The sequence below is a fragment of the Balaenoptera physalus genome (genome assembly GCF_965194825.1).
Source record: "Balaenoptera physalus genome assembly, chromosome: 7".
Taxonomy (NCBI): domain Eukaryota; kingdom Metazoa; phylum Chordata; class Mammalia; order Artiodactyla; family Balaenopteridae; genus Balaenoptera; species Balaenoptera physalus.
Window position 1 is genome coordinate 110,920,385 of NC_138886.1, and position 18,816 is coordinate 110,939,200.

The 18,816-nt window shown below is 40.9% G+C and overlaps 1 protein-coding gene across 2 annotated transcripts in view; it reads right to left on the reverse strand.

The window, feature by feature from the left end:
• EBF2 (EBF transcription factor 2) overlaps positions 1-18,816 on the reverse strand; it is a 189,094-nt gene that overhangs the window by 54,478 nt on the left and 115,800 nt on the right. For both annotated transcript variants that reach the window (XM_082468916.1, XM_082468915.1), the window contains exon 7: positions 2,741-2,822. In XM_082468916.1, coding sequence (XP_082325042.1) covers positions 2,741-2,822 — 82 coding nt within the window. The remainder of the gene's footprint in view (positions 1-2,740; positions 2,823-18,816) is intronic.

An 18,816-nucleotide genomic window follows, 5' to 3' on the forward strand; every position in this document is an offset into this window, starting at 1 on the left:
CATTAGGGAAAGACAAATCAAAGCCATAATGAGATACCACTTCACACTTACAGGATGGCTAGGATTTTTTCTTTTTAAACAGGAAATAACAAGTAGTGGAAAAGATATGGAGAAATTGGGACCTTCATACATTAGTGATGGGAATGTAAAATGGTGCAGCCACTGTGGAAAATAGCTTGGCATTTCCTCAAAAAGTTAAAGCTGGAGTTAGCATATGACCCAGAAATTCTCCTCTTAGGTATATACTCAAGATATCAAAAACATGTTCACAAAATAACTTGTACATAAATGTTCATAACAGCATTATTTATAAAAGCCAGAAAGTAGAAACAACCCAAATGTCCATCAACTGATGTACAGATAAACAAAATGTGGTATATTCTTACAATGGAATATTATTCAGCCATAAAAAGAAATGAAATACTGACACATGCTACAATATGGATGGACCTTGAAAACATTATGCTAAGTGAAAGAAACCAGACACAAAAGGCCACATATTGTATCATTCCATTTACAGGAAATGTCCAGAATAGACAAATCTGTAGAGACGGAAAGTAGATTAGTGGTTGTCAGTGGGTGGAGAGAAAAGGGAATTGGGAAGTATGGGGTTTCTTTCTGGGATGATGGAATGTTCTGGAATGATATGGTGGTAATTGTTGCACAACACTATGAATATACTAAAAGCCACTGGATCATACACTTTAAAATGGTCTAAATGATGAATATATGTTATATGAATTTTATCTCAATAAAAAAAATGCAAAAAAAATTTTTTCCAGTTGACTTTAGCTCTACCCCAGAAATAAGACAGTCCTAGAATCCACAGACTTAAAAAAAAATCTTTTCCCTTGTCTTTGCAAAAGTCAAGTACATTCACATAGGATGAGAATTCCTCGTATTTTGAGATGAACAATATTTATTCTAACCCTGTTAAAAAATTCAGGCACATTAAAAATTTCACTTAGTAAATAACTGGAGAAGTAGAGGAAATATTAGGTGCATCTGCTTAGTGAGTACATTTCTAAAATTTGGGATAAATAAAATAAATAAAATGACAAGGCATTCGATTTAAAGCCTCCTAGAAGTGTCTTCTCAAATTTAAAACTCTTTGGAAGGGATGATAGAGAATAAGGGGGGATAGGAATCTAAGCTGCTAGCTTCTTTCCCTGCCTCTGTTTCTTCCAGACGTGAAAGCTAAGCTTTGGTCATCTGGGCACTTTGGAATTCTTTTGAATTTCGCTCTTTTTTGGACTGAAATTATTTACGTTTCCATTTGGAACACTGAGTACCATAAACTTCCACTATGCACAATGTACTCCCCCAAGAAAATCAGTTCATTTCTATTTGTCTTCTTATCATGCAGCAGGGGAAGAGTCTGCAGGATGCAGAGCTGAGGTTTAACTTGTTTAGGCGAGGCTCGTATTAGTGCTACACAACGAACAAAAAAAAATGTCCCAGTCACAGCAAGATTGTTTGATACCCATGATGCGGTGAAGAAACATTACAGGAATTTTTGTGTTTCAAGGTCGTGCTCACTGGCCTTGCACGTACCCATCTCTCCTATTAACTCTTTAATGACTCTGCTGCTAAACCACAGAAGCTCTTTGAGCAACAGGCAGGAGCAGCTACATCATTTGTGGGATCCAGTGTAAAATGAATATGTGCGGCCCCTTGTTCAGAAATTATTCAGAATTTAGAAAAAGGCAACAGCAAAGCATAAACCTAGCAGCTGCACACGCTGCAAACCCGGGGTCCGGTGGAAAGAGTTTGATCAGACACATCCGCCTGGCTCTGGGTTCCACCACCTCCTTCCCGTGATTAGAGGCGAGTTACTTAAACTCCCAGAACCTCACTTTCCCCACCTGAAACGTGAGGCTAATAATCCCCATCTCTCATCTCTCACGTTGCTACCAGGATCTTTTTTTTAAGTCTCAAGCCTGAATAATATTGTTTAACATGTTTTCCATTCTTCTATGGGGAAAGGAGCAGGAGGTATTTCAATTGGGCGTGAGTGGCAGGAAAGCCATTTGATGGATTAAATGTGGGTCCTTCAGAGATGAAGGAAGGGGGCCAAGAGGGGCTGCTTTCCTCGCATCTCCAGCCTGACACACTTTGCCTCGCTCTGTGTTTTTATTAGCTTGTATCCCCGGTACATCGGTGGCAGGGGTGATGAAACCGGTGGCAGCTTTAACTGCCAGGCAGCTGGGATACCGTCCCGTGGGTCTCGTTGTCATGCTGAGATCTTAAAGTGACCACGGCTGCTTGATCTGCTGCTCTCCCAGACACTCTGAGAGAGACCACTGAATAGTTAATCGGTGGCAAAGGCAAGGAGAGGCTGTTGCTTGCAGAAAGCACAGAGAAGCTGCTTTGAAAAATCCCAAGGTGGCCGAGTATCAGGAACACTGTTCCTGCTTGTGGGCAGCTGTGTGTGCGAAGGGCAGCCTGAGGGCTTAAAGTCACATCTCCAGCCTGGGTCGGTGCCCCTCCCCTGGGGCTCCCGGCAATGCAGGCAGAAGGCCTTAAACACTACAAAATGAAGAAACCCTTGGTACTGTCTGAAGAGGGCGGTCATTTACAGTTATCTTTTTTGATGTTAGCAGCGTGACATAATGTTTCCGTGAATAATGTTTTCTAAGGGGGAAAAAAAAAAAAAAGAAAGGAAAAGAAGAAAAAGAGTGCTAAGGAGAAAGAAAACAGGATGACTTATTTACCAGGAAAGCACGGCATGGCCCCTTACCTGAAACCTTCTCATGTCCCTTGGGTTTCCTGCTGTTTTCAAACAATTCTGATTGCACTTGAGGAAAAATTTTAAAAAGAATCTGTGAAGAGAAAGCAAGGTGTTACCTTTTTAAGTAAACATGTTTTAGGAGAGAATATATCTGCATTATATTAGATTTGATTGGAAAGTGATTGGATTTCAGGTCTGGGGAATTTCAGCCAGCCCTGCCTGTGGAGGGACGTAGCTGACCCACTGCAGTTCGCAAATTTGGATGTTTTGGGTCCCAAGTTGGCTCCATCACTGTGGAGGGTTGTGAAGTGGTTCACAAGCTGGGTTCTGGTTTGTACATCCGCCCCCGAGTGGCTAGGGCGTGCTCTCTCCAAAAAAGAGAGACAGAGAGAGAGAGAGAGAAAAGAAGAAAAAAAAGCTTCACAAGCAGCAGTGACTCCTGCTGTACAAAATTATCTTGCTCCAGAGGGTTAAAAATGGCATGACTTAGCCCAGAATCCCAGGGTTCGTCATGTATGTGGCTTTCCGCTGGCCACACACATCTTCATGCACACATACCTCACACGTAAACCCTCACACACAAAGGGGGCCTGATATGTTCAACTGATGGATATAAAATCAGAAAATAATGTTACTATCCAGTCAGTCTGTGCAGGTATATGCTGGAGTTTTTATGATTAATAACAAGTGTGAATGTCCTTTCAGACCTTTCTATAGATTATCCAGAAATATACAAAGGCACAGAATAATGGTCTGAGGTTATCATTTGTAACACATATTTTTAAGCCAATATTCTCCCAGATAACCTTTTTGTGCACTTTTAAAATTGGGCTTCTTTGATCAGATGAGTACAGAAACCAAGAAAAATGGCAGAAGTGGTCTTTTCAGCCATTTACCTATTTAATGTTTGGAATGCTGTTTCGAAATACAATAAGTTTTTCATTTATTTCACTTGCAGAGTCCTTTTCCTTAAAAAAAAAAAAAAAAGAAAAAAAATCCAGCTTTTGCAGTGTTAAAGTCCCAGGTGAGCAAGGCCTATTTCCCTTTCTGTTACTATGACAACGAAATTTTACCGCAGTCCCAAAGTCCCTTCAGAACTCTACCACCCATGCCTTGAATTAGAACTTTAAAGGAAAAGAGATACATTTTTTCCCCAGGATTTACCAACAAAAATAAGTAGAAATCAACAATGCTTCCAAAAATTCTATTTTAAAGCAACGGTTGGTGAGATGCTGTCGTGGTGACCTTCTGTTTATTTTTATTTCTTTAACAATCACACGAAAGAATTAGAGAGCGCTCCAATTAATTGTATTTAGCACTTAAAAAAAAAAGAAAACCTGATGGGGAGATAAACAGTAAATGATGAAAGAGGAGAGAAGAGGAATTGCCCTTTCAGAGCATTTTCTCTAGATTTGCTAAAAATATTTGGCCAAGTGTTCCTGACCCCTATCTATAAATAAGGTTGGGTGTGAATTTGGAAAGAATAGCTAAATTTTTTTTTTCATAATTTTATAGCATCTGCTTTTCACTTCTCTCTTTGCATTCTTTCTGGGGCGGGGGCTAAGCATTGCTTTCTGGGCCATGAAGGTGTCCAGGGCCTTTATCCGAGGTACCAGGCAGAGACTAACAAGGCAGAGGAAGCACTCCTTGCTGCTTTATGCGGTGTTCACATTCACAGCCTGCCTCTGCTTTCGAAAGGGCAGTGGGGCGTCTGTCCAGAGCAGCCAGAGTGCGTTAGAAGGGAGAGCTGCTTGTATTTAAAAACAGATTGGTCAAAATTCAAACATTTTCTTTCTTAAGGCAAAGCATTCTTTCACTTGTGCCTTCCTAGCGGGGTCACCTACAGCAACTTAAAATGCCAGGAGATGCTCTCACAAAAGACTTAAAACTGGCCTTTTCCTCACTTGAGTCTCTTTCCAAACAATAACCCCTGCCCTCACACCACCTTTGCCCTCCAACACCCGCCCCTCCCCCATGAGTGATTTACATCTTTTCCCCTACTAAAACCAAATTTTCTTTTTCTCACAAATTCCTTGGTTTTTGGCAAGTTTTAGCACAGCTGGACTCCTTATAATACATTCTGTGTGTTATACTTCCCCTCACCTACCCACCCCCTTCACCTTCTCGAAAATGTATCTGTTGAAAACATTAATGTTCATGAAGGCATTATTATATGAATGGTATGAAAGCGCAAAGGAGATAAATGTTTACATAAAATCAAACTGATTTAGGGAAAGAAGGGGCCCGCTGAAAGGCTTTATTCATTTTAAATTACGACCCTTAACAGTTCTTTGGCTAGAAAACACCCAGTTTTGACTCTTTTGCTGGCCTGGGGTCTGAGTTTGGAACCTACCCAGCCCCCTGCACACTAAGGATATAACATCCTGTTCACAAAGGGGAAGCGAGGGGTGGAGGAGGGAGGGAGGAGGGGGAGAGAGAGAAAATTCTCTTACATTGTATAGTACTTTCTAAAAGAAGGCGTAGCTACTTCTAAATGGCTAGCACCAGAAATTATGACCTGCGTATTTTAGATGTGGACCTAGAAATCAATTTAAAGGAATTCTGGGGCTTACTGACATCTCCATTTTTTTTCTCTTCCTTTTACTGATGTCTCCCACTTTCCTCCCCTTCACCCCCTCCACCCGCTATGCTCAGGGGCTTGGTACAGAACCCTCTACTAGCCATCCCATCCATTAACCATAGGGTAACTTGCAGGGAATAAATCTCCTGGGTCTAGATCCCTCTGAAGCCTGGAAAATGTCAGCTCTCTCCACTCAGCAACGGGAAACCAAAATGAATTACAAGATTCAGACCAAATGTGCAGAGACTCATCAGGATGGAAGTTGTAATTTTCACTTTCTCCAAACAATGTTGACTCCAGAAATATTCTAACCACTTAGCATGGTACACTCTACAAGGCTTCTGATCTCATTCCTTAACAGTGAATGCTAACGGCGACAGGTTTATCCTTGTTTTATTAGAGAAAGAGGAATAGAGAGTGGGATCTAAATCTGAACTCAAGCCCTCAGCTTTCAATCTGGTTCCTGGGTCAAGTGAGGCAATAGAACAGACCCAAAGGCAGTCCTTCACTGCACTGATATCTATTAAATGCTGACAGTGTACTAGTCTTGAACTGCTACCAACTAACTATGTAACCAAGTTACTTTGCTCCTCTAGGCCTCAGTTTCTTTGACTGTTAAAAGGAGGGTTTAACTGGATTATCTCTAGGGTTTCTTCCAACCTTATTATTCTATGATTGCAAAGAAAAATGTGTAGAGTTGACAGCCCTCCAGAAATGGCGACATTGGAAGAAGAAACCACTGGAAACAAAAGTCTGTGACTTATTGAGGTCCAAGTGGGGGTGTGTGCGGGGGTTTTCTGAAAGAGAGAACAAACCCGCTGATCGGAGACTGTGAAAGAAGAATAAGCAAGGACAGCTGCCGGGTGGAAAGTGGGGCATCTTGGCTGATGCCTTGGCCAGAGCTGGTGGGACCCAGAGGTTGATGGGCCGGTTGTTGAGTGAGAGGCACCATTCTCTTAGGATCCTTTCTTTGTGCTTCAGCAGCAGGCGAAGGTAGCTCAGGAATATCACAGATCAGAGCCATCTCTGTCCCTGCTCGCCATCCTGTGTGGTCCAGAAGCTGAAGGGTACAGGGGTCACAGAGGGGGGGAAAGAAGGTTTGCCAAATGTCAGCTCCATGCCACACTCTGAGCTATGTGCTTGATATCCAACGCCTCATTTATTTCTCACAACAACTGTATGAGTGACGAATCATCTCACAGCTAGGAAAAACAAAGGCGCCAAGAATTTAAGAAATTTGGCCCAAGATCACACCGCTTGTCAGTGGCAGAAACAAGGATTTGAACCTGGGTCTTTCCGGCAGCAAGCTCCACCGGGCGTTCTATGTTTCCTGCACCAATTATATTGTGGTGATGGTTGCACAACTCTGTCAGTATAGTAAAAGCCATTGAATGATACGCTTTGAATGGGTGAACTTTATAGTATGTAAACTATATCTCAATATAACTGTTTAAAAAGAAACTTCAGAAAACATAGTCTGAAAAAAATCAAAAACAACCACCAAAAAACCCATGAAGGATTCTGGTTTCTTGGCGAGAGAGAGAGAGGACTATAGTATCCCAAAAGGAAAACATGAGGTCAAAGATAGTTGCGTGGAAGTAAATGCTTACGACTGAAACCCCCTGATGAATTCATTCATTTACTCATTTGGCTGATTATTAAGTGTGGAGTACGCCATAAAGGTTCAGCAGAATGGCAAAGAAGATGGACAAAATCTTGTCCTCATGGAGCACACAACCAAACTATGTGAAAAATTCTTCTTCAGTTTCTGAGATGAGCCTGGAGACCCCTGAATACGGGTCTGAATAAGATCCCAGAGGATTACCTGGTACCCAAGAAATCTCTTCTCCTCCTAATCTCTGGAATATTAGAACACTCGGCATTGTTCAAGAACACAATAAAAGCTCCTAGGTGGCTCTAGACATGTCCTGAGCCCACCCCAAATAAAAACTGAGACTCAGACTAGATGTACAAATAAGGTGCAGAGTTCAGGTCCAGTGGTGGGGTCAGTGGGGAATCTCTAAATCACAGGAAGGGTAACTACTTAATATTCATGCCAGACTTCGAGATTATAGCCAATGATCTAGTACAAAACGCAGCATACTATTTCTCCAGAATTGTGGAAGAGGCCATTCAATTGACCTCCAATTAGAAGCCCAAGATCTAGCGCCTTCTAAAAAATTATAATACAAAAAATCTTTCGGAAAGCACTGTGGAAGGCACAAAGTCTTCTTTCAAGAGAAAAATTAGATAGGAGTGTATATCAAAAGAATGTGAACTTGGCACTAGTAACAGCTACCATTATGCAGAGCCTTACTCTATGCAAAATAACATGTAAAGTACCTTTCACTTTGAAATTTCATTCCTTATTCCCTTAAAAAAAATTCTAATTCCATCTACCCTGGAAACAGCTTCTGTGATGACATGGCCACATCTTATACACCATGGAGATGGGAACATCCCCACACTCTCCAAGGGCCAAGAACGGGGATGCTGTATCTGGTTCTCTCCCTGCCACAATGGCCACATATGCAGGTTGGATCACTAAAGGCTGAGCCATATATACAGTTGATAAACCATGTAGGTGCTTAAAGGTCTATGTCTACTGATTTTTGAGGAAGACACATTTCATCTGGATTAACTGCTAAACCTCCTTTTCCAGAGTCCAATAAATTAAAATATCATTGCCTTCCACTGTTTGTGCACACTTCTGAAAAGAAGATAATCCCTTTCTCTTAGAACACTCTCTCATATCATTCGTGAGAACTACCAAATGTTGGGATGGGCTGAATCATAAAATCATATTTGAAAGAAATGGGCAGTTACCTCTCTTCTCCCAGGATTCTTTCAAGCTTACAGTCTTTACAAGCAGAGGGAGAAGTCGTGTTGGATGGTCACATCCATGGGGCCATTTTCTTACTCTAAGGATAGCCTGCATGGCAGCTCACTCTGCTTTAGATGGTAGGAAAACCCCTAAGTGATTGGTTTCCACTTGAGACCAGTGTAAAACACAAAGATAATGTTCTAGCTTTAATCTAGGTCTAAATTGTAACATCCTCTTTGAACCTTCTGACAATAGAGAGAACACGTTTCCCTCCCCCCAAAGCCTCCAACAGAATCCAAACTCAGGCAGCCCAAATAAGGAGAAGGACAGCAGTGGGCCCCAGCCTTGGCCGGAAGATGACGTGCCCTTGATCAATCTGTTGATTGTTGAGGTGTCAGCCCAAGATTAGAAAGGGCCCTGAAGCTATTAAGGCCTTGTGAAGACTCTCGCTCAAGTCCACAAAAAAGAAGAGACTGTGGGAGGTCAAACTTCCAGTTGGCTCTTGCTACACCCCAAAAAAAAATGTGACAATGGGACATCTGAGAATGCTTGCTACTTACAATCTGCTTGGTAAGATGGCAGTTGGTACAAAGACCCAAGAAGATCATAGAAAGAGGAGATAATTTAAAATTTTTGACTGACTGGCTTATTTAAGCTTAAATCAAATACGCATTTTTATAAGCTGATTTTCCATGCAATCCATTTATTTAAATGACTCCTTAAAATGTAAATATAAGTACACAAACAGAGTAAGTACAGCATCGTTACTCTCCACAGACATTCCTAAAGGGTTGTATTACCACAAAAGCTTATTCACCTGCATGATTCCAGTGAAAGCCCATTTCAGATCTGAAAGATTTAAGTTTACAGAAAATTTTTAAGGAATATATTTTCTTACTTCTGATTACATTCAATCCCTCTAACTTCCCTTGGCTCAAAGTCTAATTATGATAATGATTATGATAATAATAAATAAATAGCCCCTATTCATTGACTTCATATTATTAGCCATGTATGGTTTCATTTAATCGCCCCAACTCTGAGAGTATGAGAAATAACATCCCCATTTTACAGAGGAGATAATCAAGACTCATAAAGGTTAGATTACTTGCCCAAAGTCAAACAGCTAGTAAGTGGAAGAGCCCGGAGTGGACCTCAGGTTTGTCTGACTCAGGAAAACATTGTTAAGGTGGGAGCTTGGCCAAGTTTCTTCTGAAGGAAAAGATGGAACATGTTGCCAAGCAGCTCTTTTTTTCAGGGTACCAGTGAGTGCCTCATGGATCTACACAGGGGATCATGTCGCTGTCTACATCTTACTCTCTGTAAATAAGAATGGGGTCACTCCTCATGTTACAAAACGAAACAAGCAAACCAACAACCATGTCTATCATTCCTATCAGGGACTGTGTTCTCTAGAAATTCTGTGGCTGTATTGGATTCTGCAGAGGAAGATAAGCAAGTCTATCAGATATTAGGAAAACAAGACACCTCAAGAACCCACATGGTCTCCAGAGGGCATGGCCCACATAGCTGTAGTCTCTACAAGAAGAGTGTAAAAGGTTGCTTGAGCGGATGAGGAAGATGCAAGGTCATTCGTCCATCAAGACTATGGAGGAAAAAAAGCTGGAAGTCAAATGTGTAACATAAGAAGTTAAGTCTTGGAAAATTTTTTTGAGAATAAGTCACCAAAGCTAAAATTTGAAAGCATTACCCAGGGGACAGAGGGGAGTCTTCTACATTGGAGATTTTTAAATAGACCAGCAAGCGAATTCCTTTGAAGGCAGATAATTTCAGTCCATGTGGCACCTCACTGGGGTGTCCCTATCAAGCCATTTCCAGATGATGTCAAGGCTTTTGCAGTTATTATTATTGTTGTTGTTGTTGCTTAATATTTCAACAGGGACCTGCAGTTTCATCCTCTGTAACATGACCTCGTAGGCTGATAGTGAGGATTAGTTATCCATGCAAAGTCTTTGGGTAAATGCCTGGTAACGTCACCACTCGCTACGCCCCCCTCCCCCGAATTGCCCCTTCTCCCCCCACCACACTTTAAAATGGCCCATTTTCCAAACAGAACTATACCAGAGGGGAGTTGCCACAAATTCAAACCTGGTTCTCTCTGCACTGTTTATCTCTCCAGTACTGGTATATACTCCACTTGAAGAACTTCCCTTAATTTTTAGGGAGAGGTACTTTTAAAAAAAAAAAAAAAAAAAGAAGGAAAGAAAAAAAACATGTAATTAATCCATTACAACAGATTGTAGGAAAAGCACAACAACAACAAAAAGATGGTAGGTCAAAAATCCTCATCACGGTTTCCAGTAAACTATGGTCAGGCAAAAGAATTCAGAGTCGCGTACACCCGCTAACTGGCAGCGGGCCCCATCGAATCATTTTCTGTTCAGCATTCACTCCAATTACAAGCTCCTGGAAGTGGCATTTCAGTTTGGCAATAGACCCTTCGTTACCAAACACCGACTCCTGAGTGGGATCTGCTGTGCTCATTTAGGTAGCAGAAGGGAGCGACTTCCCCCACTGTGTAATTCTGATTCCATAGCCACAGATTTCATTTCCAAGCCATTTCATGATTTTTTCTGAAGTGAGGGTCTCCCAAGCTCAAGTGGCAAGGACTGTAAACAGCCACCGAGGTGCAAAAACAGGGGCTACTTTGATTCTCCACTTATTTACTTATTTCTGACTAGCGACACACTACAGTTTCTGAGGACCTGGTGTTATATGTTGGGATTTTTTTTCTTCTGTATTCAGACATGTCTTCACTCTCCTGAATTCCATCACTTGGCACCAGGAAGCTTGCAGGGAAAAAAATCTCTAAGGAAAAGTCCTTGTTTTTGCACTCAGATGAAAATCTGACACCACTAAGGAAAATAATAATTGAACTCTTTGGGCTTGAATTGGAATGAAACACAACACTAAGAGCATGTTTGTAATTCCAATTGTTCTCATAAAATGTCTTTGAAGGGCTCTTTGCAACGCACACAGTTCCATCTTTTCCTCTTTTTGTTGTTGTTTTTAACCCGAATCCTCTTCTTTGCCCTATCCTTTCCTCTCCCTTCTCACCAAGAAAGAAAAAAGACTGAGCAAAACTGAACATGCTACAGACTGACTTCAGAAAACATCTTGCAGTTAGACTTCAGAATTAGTTTACGAATCTATTTCCCTTTCTGATTCCATGACTACTCGGGTGAAGGAGAGAAATGAAGTTATTAGCCAGCCATCAGCTTAATGGGTCCTTACTATCCTATTTCCTTAGTGCCCCTTCTCCCCTTCTGCAGCCTTCCCCTCCCCCTCCCGTCTTTCTGCCCTCCCCGTGAAGCTCATCTATGCTAGGCTGAGCAGTGAACACCAATTACACCAAGAGCCCTTTGCTGCTGCCTGGTCCGCTGGTTTTACTGTTTTGCCAGATGGTTGAGGCCAATGTGTAAAACTCTCTACCCTACCATTAATTCATAACTCGGTAATAACTTTCCCACGGCTCTAGGAAATTGAAATGAAGTGCAAATGTGAATATTTGGAAAGGGAATCAGGGTTGGACAACTATTTTACACCTGACAGAATAGATACCAGTCAGACAAAAAGATGCCCCTCTTTACACAGGCTGGAACGTTACTTTCCCGAAACTAAGGCCAACTGACTCCATATGCGATATTGGATAATGTAGCAAACCAAGCTCAGAGTTGGGGTTCCTCCTATTCTCGCCTTCTTTCTGCAGTTTCCAGCTTTATACCTATTGCACCTATGGGTCCATTCACTAATGACCTTGAGTTTGAGCGTCTATGTAATGTTATATTCTGATGACAGAATTATAGATTAGCAGATATGAGTGCATTCTCTTGCTAAGACAGGACACCATCCAATGTTTGTTAGCATCATTAAACTAAAACTGACTTTTCACCTGCTCCCATACCATATGCAGCTGCAAATTTTTAAATTAAACTATGAAGCCATGCATAAATTTACATATATTACAGACTAGCCTCTCCATTTAACATGCAAATGTACTCCAATGTTTCAGAACACCTTCTGTCGCTAATTAATTTGCTGAATTATAATTAGACTAATCCTGCATAATTAATAAGCACAGATTTTTTTTTTAATTTGTAAGCAGCTTGAGGAGATCATTCACTTCCTTCTATAAACTGCTAAGTAAGTGTTAAAAAAAATCTGGAAAGAACATGTGTGAAAAGGTATGTTTGATGTCGCATACAAACTCAAACTAGCATGGAAGATGCAGAAGTCAGTACTGATAAAGGTACATATTTGAAGCCAACATTCAAACAATCAAAAAAAATCACATTCAGAGGATGGGGACTAATTCTCCCTTTGTCTCCTTGTATATAGTGTTTTATTCTTTGCCTTCTATCCATCGGCTCTTCCAAGATCACAGAGGCGGGAGAGGATTAAAGTAACCGTATGTTGTATTAGGAGAGATAATGATATTAACACTCCACTGTATATCAAAACACTCTGTGCATGCTGGGTGCTTATAAGCCCCTTTGATGGTATTTGGAATCATTTTCATTTTGGCTGCCAAAAACACCCGAGATCCATCTAGTGGAAACAATTAAGTTCCATTAGTACTGTATCCATTTGGTAATGATTACAATGAAGGGTCCCTCTTTAATGCTGAAGAGTAGAGTCTCAAAGAAACGTATGCATCTGTGCACTTGAAAACGTGAAACTATACAGTTTTACAACCAAGCATGAAGCTTAATTTTGACCCCTAAAATAAACCAGGATCAGGAGAGCTCAAGGTATGGGTAGATGACCAGTTAGAAAATTCGAAGCAAGGTGGGAATCTAGAAGGCCAAGGTATGCTTAATAGATAGCCACACAAATTGAGATTCTAGAAAGACAAAGTGGGAAATGTGTGTTCTGGCAGGGAAGTTATTAAACCTTCAAAGAGAAATAGAATTTTAGAGAAAATAGAGAGCTCCTTGGCACTTCCACTCAGCGAAATCACTAATATCAGCGGCCAAAAGATTCTTAGGCCAAAAGGATGGAACCATCTGAAATGAGCTTGGCTTTCTATCATTGCAATTTCATTTTTTATAGTGACTCTATAAACAATAGAAATGTCTTCTGAAGAATGGGAAACAATATACACTAATGATGAAAAATGTGGAAGAGAAGTTAAGGAAACACTCCCATTTACCATTGCAACAAATAGCATAAAATACCTAGGAATACACTGACCTAAGGAGACAAAAAACCTGTATGCAGGAAACTATAAGACACTGATGACAGAAATTAAAGACGATACAAACAGATGGAGAAATATACCATGTTCTTGGATTGGAAGAATCAACATTGTGAAAAGGACTATACTACCCAAAGCAAACTACAGAATCAATGCAATCCCTATCAAACTACCAACGGCATTTTTCACAGAACTAGAACAAAAAATTTCACAGTTTGTATGGAAACACAAAAGACCCCGAATAGCCAAAGCAATCTTGAGAAAGAAAAATGGAGCTGGAGGAATCAGGCTCCTGGACTTCAGACTATACTACAAAGCTACAGTAATCAAGACAGTATGGCACTGGCGCAAAAAACAGAAATATAGATCAACGAAACAGGATGGAAAGCCCAGAGATAAACTCACGCACATCTGGTCGCCTTATTTTTGATAAAGGAGGCAAGAATATACAATGGAGAAAAGACAGCCTCTTCAATAAGTGGTGCTGGGAAAACTGGACAGCTACATGGAAAAGAATGAAATTAGAACACTCCCTAACACCATACACAAAAATAAACTCAAAATGGATTAAAGACCTAAATGTAAGGCCAGACACTATCAAACTCTTAGAGGAAAACATAGGCAGAATACTCTATGACATAAAACACAGCAAGATCCTTTTTGACCCACCTCCTAGAGAAATGGAAATAAAAACAAAAAGAAACAAATGGGACCTAATGAAACTTAAAAGCGTTTGCACAGCAAAGGAAAACATAAACAAGATGAAATGACAACCCTTAGAATTGGAGAAAATATTTGCAAATGAAGCAACTGACAAAGGATTAATCTCCAAAATTTACAAGCAGCTCATGCAGCTCAATATCAAAAAAACAAAGAACCGAATCCAAAAATGGGCAGAAGACCTAAACAGACATTTCTCCAAAGAAGATATACAGATTGCCAACAAACACATGAAAGGATGCTCAACATCACTAATCATTAGAGAAATGCAAATCAAAACTACAATGAGGTATCACCTCACACCAGTCAGAATGGCCATCATCAAAAAATCTACAAACAACAAATGCTGGAGAGGGTGTGGAGAAAAGGGAACCCTCTTGCACTGTTGGTGGGAATGTAAACTGATACAGCCACTATGGAGAACAGCATGGAGGTTCCTTAAAAAACTTAAAATAGAACTACCATATGACCCAGCAATCCCACTACTGGGCGTATACCCTGAGAAAAGCATAATTCAAAAAGAGACATGTACCACATTGTTCATGGCAGCATTATTTACAATAGCCAAGACTTGGAACCAACCTAAATGTCCGTTGACAGATGAATGGATAAAGAAGATGTGGCACATATATACAATGGAATATTACTCAGCCATAAAAAGAAACAAAATTGAGTTATTTGTAGTGAGGTGGATGGACCTAGAGTCTGTCATACAGAGTGAAGTAAGTCAGAAAGAGAAAAACAAATACCGTATGCTAACACATATATATGGAATCTGAAAAAAAAAAAAAAAGGTTCTGAAGAACCTAGGGGCAGGACAGGAATAAAGATGCAGATGTAGAGAATGGACTCGAGGACACGGGGAGGGGGAAGGGTAAGCTGGGATGAAGTGAGAGAGTGGCATGGACATATATATATTACCAAATGTAAAATAGATATCTAGTGGGAAGCAGCTGCATAGCACAGAGAGATCAGCTCAGTGCTTTGTGACCACCTAGAGGGGTGGGATAGGGAGGGTGGGAGGGAGACGCAAGAGGGAGTAGATATGGGGATATATGTATATGTATAGCTGATTCACTTTGTTATACAGCAGAAACTAACACACTAGTGTAAAGCAATTATACTCCGATAAAGATGTTTAAAAAAAAAGAAAAAGAATGGGAAACAATTTTCCCAGGTTCATTACCAAACCAAATATATCTTCTCCCTTACTAGCCAGCCAACTTTTTTTTTTTTTTTTTTTTTTTTGACAAAGCTAAGACATAAGCTAGCTTGAGACTTGAGAAGAAAGTTAAAAAGTGTGCTGATCCCTCAGAGGCCTGTGGCCACATCCAGGAGCAGATGCCAGGGGCTAAATGGAGGGGCTGCTTCTGCTTCTGCCCTGAGAGGCATTTATTAGACTCCTCTCCTCCTTATCCGGAAGGAGGACCCAGAACAGCTACCTCCTGGGGCTAGTGCCATGACTAACCAGAGTGAGAAGAATATTTTGAAAGCACCTGGAAAAAGCTGCTGCAATTTTTCTGAGCGAAGCAATGTTATTACTTGGATAGTTTGGACGCATAAGACATTTGGACCGTTCTTCTGATCCAAACCATAGCCTTTGCCGTTGGTCCCCATCTAAAGAGATTAAATGGTTCAGGAAGATTTTTAAAAGCCTAAAAGAAAGGGAGCTTTCTGTGCCTTTCTGAGTTACTCAGAAGGAACATAACAACAGCTTGAATAATAATATTAATAAGAGGCTAAAATTATTTCCTTTCCAAAAAATATACAAATGGCAGTGGAAATCTTTAACAATCTCTTCACCTTTCAAGAAAAATCATTTTAATGTATTGTGCTTGTCTTTCAGACTCCCCATACCCCATTCTGAGTGGTTATAAGAGGAAATCTGATTGCTCGGTAGTCGGGAACGTGTGCAGGTCTATTTTTCTAAAGCCAAAAAGTGTTTAATGGTTAAACTCAGAGTGAAAGGGAGGGTCTCCCCACTTCCTACCATAATGTGTTGGACCGAGCAGCCTACCGACTCTCTGGGGAGCATCTTAGAGATGGAAAGAGCCAGACAGGTCGCCCGGTCAAAATCCCTGTATTGACAGGAAAGTGGTTTGGTTTTGGCGTTTGGGGGGTATTTTCTTCAGCTTTGCCCAGTCAGTTTATAACTATGTACCAGTGGGAGAGAGCAAAGGGGAAACAATTGTGACCCACGTGTAGTTCGCTGTTGAGAAACTCCTGACAAATTCTTAGGGGGAAAGAGAAACGACTTAGGGGCATTTAAACACAAAGGTGTAAAACAGTTAGCTCACAAATCCACATCTCCGGCTGGTGGGTTTTTCCCCTCACAGATATATTCCAGGAAATTTCTCTAAATTAATTTTTTTGGCAGGAGGATTTTCCTCCACGAACATCATTCTGGTTTATGCTTGTGATTCATTCTCTCTCTTTCCCTTTCTCTTCTCTCTCTTCCCAGTTTCCAGATTCAGGATAGTGTGTTATGGTTTTCAAGGGCTTAATCAAAGTTTACGGTGGGGTGGGGGGACAGTTGAGTTGGGAAGAAGGGGTGACTGCAGAAAAGAAACCAAGATGAGAATTACAACAAAGCTCCATTTCATCTGGAAAGTATGAAGGCTCGCCTCCACTCCAGCCATGAAGACCCACGTTCACAGCTAATGTAACCTTCATGCCAAAAAAAGGGGAAAAGAAAGAACGTGTAACCTGACAGGTAGCAGGTGGTACATATGGAATTATCATTGGCTATTAACACCAGGTCGGATATCATATTAGCCACTTTCAGACTGCATTTGCCAAACCCACATAAAAATATAAAACCAGGTATTTCAATATTCTGTCTCTCCCTTAGCAAAACAGATTTCCTTATATTACTCATAGTGGAGTCAGCCGGCTTTCATTAGAATTTTTTTAACTTTTTTTTTCTTAAAGGAAGAACTGAACCTAGTTGACAGAAAAGAGAAACTGGGACAAAAATCAGGTCAAGAATTTGATACAAAAGGCATTCAGATAAAGCTAATAATATTCCAGAGTGTTGTTAGTTGAGCAGACTATGATTACATTCGTCTAATCTCAACCCAACCCCTATATAATCTACGTGAGGTTCCAGGAATCAGACAATATTTCCATTTTTTTTTCATTCAAACTTTGTTGATTCTAAGTCCTCTATTCACTCTGTGGGATGTGACTAACTTTTTGGAGGTTTCCAAATCTTAGTACCAAAAAATGAAACCTTTCTTTTAGCTGCCTTTAAGAGATTTTTACGTGTTCCCCTTTTCTTCATTGTCTGGAATACAATTGCATTTTGTATTAACTCTGGTCATCTCAGAAAGACCACTAACTAATCAGTTTTCATTTTGCCCATGAGTAGAGAACCAGAATCTCTCCTTTCATTTTCTCTTTTAAAAAACTAAGGCTCTGACGAAAAGTCTCATGATGGAACCAGAAACCATCTAGACCCCAGCCTCTCCACGGGGAACAGAAGCAGTCCCTGGGCACTTTTCCTGGGCCATCCCACATTTCTAACCTTTCTCTTCCATACCATAGGATCAGTACGCTGGATTACCAAAACAGGACATGAAACTAAACCACTTTATTTCAAAAATGGAGGCTAGGCATAAAGCCCCATTTGAGCTATTGGGATTTCTCACCCCAGGTTCAGAAGGAGGCTAGATGTGAATGGGGCAGATTCATGTGATGCCCATAAGTCAGCCCCAGTTTGCTTAAAACAAGACCCTGAGTTCATTTTCAGGGTTCAAAAGTCCTTGACTGAGCCTCGCCAAACTCCAGCTGTCCAAAGAAGTCCCAACTGATGAGATTTTATCTTTTTTCTAAACCTGGTTTTATGTTACTTGGTGTTGTACAAGTCCAGACCATTTCTAAAGATTGAAGTTGATTTTTGATACTTATTCCTACCCTTCATTAAATGAGATCTATTCTTAAAGGCTGCTGCACTACATAGTGTATTCACTTGAGACCATATAATCAGGATGACTCGAATAAAGAAAACTGTTCTTGAGAAACCGAGTGTAGGGTATTTGATATCTACAAAGATCCTAAACTTTAAAATAGTTCAACTGCTCATTTCCTCTGTCAGAACAGATAGCATTATTGCGTCAACACTCACACCCATGCGCACAAGAGACAGGGTAGCACAGAAAAATATAAACGTTGCATCTAGTCCCCAAAACTCAGTTGCAACTTTCAGTGCTATTGGCTTTCTCTCCCTCTAAAATGCCTTTGAAAGAAGTGCTCATAAGCTAAAAGAACCACCACAAGTTCTTTTCAGGATGCGGCAGAGAATTAAATAAATGCATAAAATTTTAACATCGTGAGTGGAAAGGAAGACCTGGAAAACAACATGTGCACTATCAAATTATCTGCAAAAACCTGAGACTGGGTTTTACCCAAATGAGCCTTCCCTGCCCTGGACTTTGGAGTTGGGTTCATGGTCTCTCCCCACTCGGTGGATAACGGAACACAGCCATTAACGAAAAAAAAAAAAAAAAGACTTCCCCTGGGGAGTCAAACAGCTGACCTGGAAGTAAAACATCTCAGCCCTTCACTCAGAGGCCACAGAGCCTGTTCAGCTTTCTCAGCGCGCAGCGGGACTGGGTCCAGGAGCATGGGAAAGCGATGGCCACAGCTCCCTGGGGAAGGCGCACAGAAGGTCGCGCGGCCAGGCTGGGAGAAAGGCAGCTCTTGCAGCCCAGTAGTGGCTGACTCGGACACCAGCAATACAA